General features: G+C 51.5%; 1 protein-coding gene across 1 annotated transcript; it reads right to left on the reverse strand.

The window, feature by feature from the left end:
* Positions 1–1,251: 1,251 nt before the first annotated feature.
* On the reverse strand, positions 1,252–3,715 carry LOC132655967 (histo-blood group ABO system transferase 2). The gene is made up of 2 exons (XM_060390521.1): positions 3,552–3,715; positions 1,252–2,381 (listed from the first exon to the last, which is right to left on the reverse strand). The coding sequence occupies exons 1-2, from the start codon at positions 3,713–3,715 to the stop codon at positions 1,694–1,696; spliced, it is 852 nt and encodes a 283-aa protein (XP_060246504.1). The 3' UTR covers positions 1,252–1,693.
* Positions 3,716–3,956: the final 241 nt, after the last annotated feature.

Here is a 3,956-nt window from a genome sequence, read left to right on the forward strand (position 1 = left end):
TTCCTTAATTACCATAATTTCTGAGGTTAAATGACACTTCTGGCCTCAAGGAATTCTGTCTGCACCCTGGATCTTTTCATTTTTGGAGATCCATCAGAATGTTCCCAGCACTCAAGAAATTTACCAAGCACAGAAGAGAAGGTAAAACACTATGCTCCAAAAAATCTGAGCACGGGGGTCTTTCCTGAGACTCATACTCCAACCAAGTACCATGCATGGAGATGACCTAGAACCCCTGCACAGATATAGCCCATGGCAGTTCAGTGTCTAAGTGGGTTCCATAGTAATGGGAACAAGGACTGCCTCTGATAGGAACCGATTGGCCTGCTCTTTGATCACCTCCCCCTGAGAGGGGAGCAGCCTTACCAGGCCACAGAAGATGACAATGCATCCACTCCTGATGAGATTTGATAGACTAGGATCAGAAGGAAGGAGAGGAAGACCTCCCCTATTAGTGGATTTGGTAGGGGCATGGGTGGAAAAGGAGGAGGGAAGGTGGGATTAGGAGGGGAGGAGGGAGGGGTTTATGGGGGGATACAAAGTGAGTAAAGTGTAATTAATAAAAATTTAAAAAAAAAAGAATGAACTGAAAAAAAAAACCACTATGCTCTACTTTGCACACTGTTGGAGAATATTCTAGGTGTCTCGCAAATACACCAAGAATTGAAACCAACCTATTAAGGAAACTCCTTTTACAAAACAGTGTCCCACCCTACAAACTAGTAAACAAGCACACTAGGCAAGATGTTTACTGGTTTTATGGTAACAAAGGTCATGAATGTGCTTTATCCCATTGGTGGGAGCTGGACCTCAGAAGTGATGTGGTTGGCTAATTCATAAATGCTGAGAAATGGAAGAGTGTGCTAAGAAGTCAAGTCTCAGGAGCATCCAGGGCTTGGCAAACAGCACACAGGGAAGCTTATAGAATATTACCCATTGGTAGTTTATCCACCTTTGATAGAGAGAGAGAAAAGAAATTGGCCAGTGGTGATGCCCCAGCCCATGCTGCCACTGAGGGCCATGTTCAGTCCCTAGCTCTGAAGCAGCAGGGATCTATGACAATGTCCATGACCCATGTTACCACCAAAGGCTACGTAGACATCCCTGGTCTTGGCTATATCCTGGGACCATGTTGACGTCTGAGGGCTGCTCAGAACTCATCCTGCCTCTCCCCAGATCCAGCACTCAGGAGAGCGGTCCCTGGCGGGGAAGAGGGAGAGCTGCCCTGGCAGCATGAGCATGGGAGGGGTGGCCCTGTCCCTCTCCAGAGCAGGGCTGGAGAGCTGAGTGTTACACAACTCAGCTACCACCTGGGCCCAGATCCAGGACTTTGAGTTGGCCCCCCCACATCTGGCCCTCTGTCAAAGCTCCCAGCAGAGGAAGGGACAAGCCTAAGTGAGGATGCACAGGCCCTCAGGTAACTGCATGACAGAGTAGAGTTTTGCCCACGTTCTGAAGTCTGTGTCTACCATATCATTGAATACAAGGAGCTTAGGCACACAGAGGGAGCTGAAGGTGGTTGATATTCCAGGGACGGATGCAAGTGTGTGGTTAGCCAAGTGGCACTGGGCCTGCTGGACTCTGGGGTGGGGTGGAGGGTGACACTTAGCAATGTCTCTCAAATCCTTCCAGTTCCAACCCAGCCTCACGTGCCCTGGCTATAGGCCTGGCCTCTCCAATAGGAACTCAGCTATCAGTTCCTGATTGCCTGATGGTTCTTGGGCACAGCTACATATCTCAGCTTCTTCATGATGGATGGCCAGCCCATCAGCTGCTGGTCCCACATGTACTCTGGGGACAGCACTTTTGTAGGCTTATGGTAGAGCAGGTACTTGTTCAAATGGCTCTCATCATGCCACACAGCCTCAATGCCATTGGCCTTGTCCTCCACCATAGCCTCATGACAGGCCTTGGTGAGATGGTGCACCTCCACCACTGACCCCCCAAAGAAGGCCCCCATGTAGTAAAAGTCTCCCTCATCCCAGGGGATGTAGGCCTGGGACTTTGGCCGGCGCTCATAGGTAAAAGCCCCCCTGTTGCTATTGTAGAAGCTAGGATGCAGGGTGCCGAAGAGCGCTGAGAGAATCTCCACGCCCACGTGGTCACGGAACTTCATGTCCACATCTGCACAGACCAGGTAATCCACCTCATGCAGAAAGCGCCGCTCTGAGAAGTGGCTGATCATCTCCATCCGATGCATGGACACGTCCTGCCAGCGGCTGTAATTGCGCACAGTTAGCACAACCAGATGCCGTCCTGTCCCCAGGTGCACCTGTGGAACATCACCTGGCCGGTCAGTGAAGACATAGTAGGTGACCTTGTGTCCCACCATGAAGTGCTGCTCTGCCGTCTCCAGGAACAGCTTCAGGAATACCACATACCTGGGAGGGAGGACAAAGAGGTATGAACAAAACTTACCAAGACAGAGGTCCAGGCTGCAGAAACCATGGCTACCTGGAGGCTTGATCCCCCAACTTTACAGTTCTCCTGACCAGTCCATAGTCTGTACCTCACTTTACCCTCCTTTGCAGCAGAAGGATGCAACATCAGCACCCCATCTTAGCAAGGAACATTGAGGTAGAATCCTGGATGCTTTCAGCCAGGGAGCAGGCTGACTCCAGACCTGGAGTTCCAGGCAGATCCCCCGAAGGTCTCTCTTGTCTTGGCGACTCCTCAGCAGGCCACTTGCCCATGGGTCTGTCATCCTCCCTTTACTAATGACAGCTCCATCCCAAGACATTCCACACCTTGAGCCCTTGCAGTGGCCTGAATAGCGCCTGGGCTCCTAAGGCCACACTTTCTCAACCCCGGGGGAACTAGGTGGCTCCTCAAGGGCCTGGTATCTGTGTGCCCACTTTGGACACTCTCCAGGGCTGTCTCAGGAAAGCAAAGGGTCTCTGTATCCTAGACCTTCCTCCTCAGAGGCTAGAAGGGGCCTGTGGACAGGGGACTCAGTAACTCTCTTAGGTCCCTAAGCGTCATCTCCTGTGAACTCCACCAGAGCAAGTACCAGTCTCACCTGAAGTGTATGCTGAGGGTTGCAAATGACACCTCACTGAGAGCACAAAGGACGCTGGCCTGGGGCTTTGGGAGGAGGCAGAGCTGGTTCATTCACCTGTGAGCCCACCAGAGCTCAGGAAGGTGCCACAAGCCCCACCCCCACTGCATCCTAAACACAGCCATGGAGCTTGTTATACCTACACCTCCACCTTGACCCTTGTGCGTGCACATGTGTGTGTATGTGTGCAGATTGTATGTATCCATGTTTACGTGCCTGTGTGCATGTGTGAAGGCCAGAAGTTGGCTGTGGGTGTCTTCTTCTGTTATTCACCTTTTAGTTCTTCAGACAGGGCTCTTCATTGACTCTGAAGCTCACTGTTTTGCTAGCCTGTCCAACAAGCTGCCTGGATCCACTCATTTCTCTCCTCTACCTGATTTGACTACAGTCGAATGCCACCATGCCCAGATGGATGGTAGGGATCACACTCAGATCTTCATGCCTGGAAGCAAGTGCTTTACCCACTAGCCATCGCTCCAGCCCCACTGCTTACTTTTTGATGGCAAACACAGTCAGTCCAATCGTGGTATTCTGAAGCCTGAACTGCTCATTCAGTATGTCGATATTGAAGGTTCCCTCCCAGATGATGGGAGCCAGCCAAGGAGTCAGGACGAGAACGTCTTTCCTACTGCATGGAGAGAGAGCCAGAGGCGACATGTGACCAAAGGTGCCTGCAGGAGCCCTTCTCAGATGCCACACCCTCAGCTTCCCCCAGGGATGATCACGAGGGCCTGGGCCAATCAGAAGCAGCTCTCATTGACTACACCCCAGCCATAAAAGCAATTGAGTTTATTACCACCACAACCACCATGTCCCAAATCCATAGTGAGAGGGACAGGAGACAAGGAGTGGAAGCCCAAGTGAGAAAGGAGACAGAGAAGATGCTCTGGGGCTCCAG

The sequence above is a fragment of the Meriones unguiculatus genome, chromosome 8, assembly GCF_030254825.1.
Source record: "Meriones unguiculatus strain TT.TT164.6M chromosome 8, Bangor_MerUng_6.1, whole genome shotgun sequence".
In the NCBI taxonomy this organism is placed as follows: Eukaryota; Metazoa; Chordata; class Mammalia; order Rodentia; family Muridae; genus Meriones; species Meriones unguiculatus.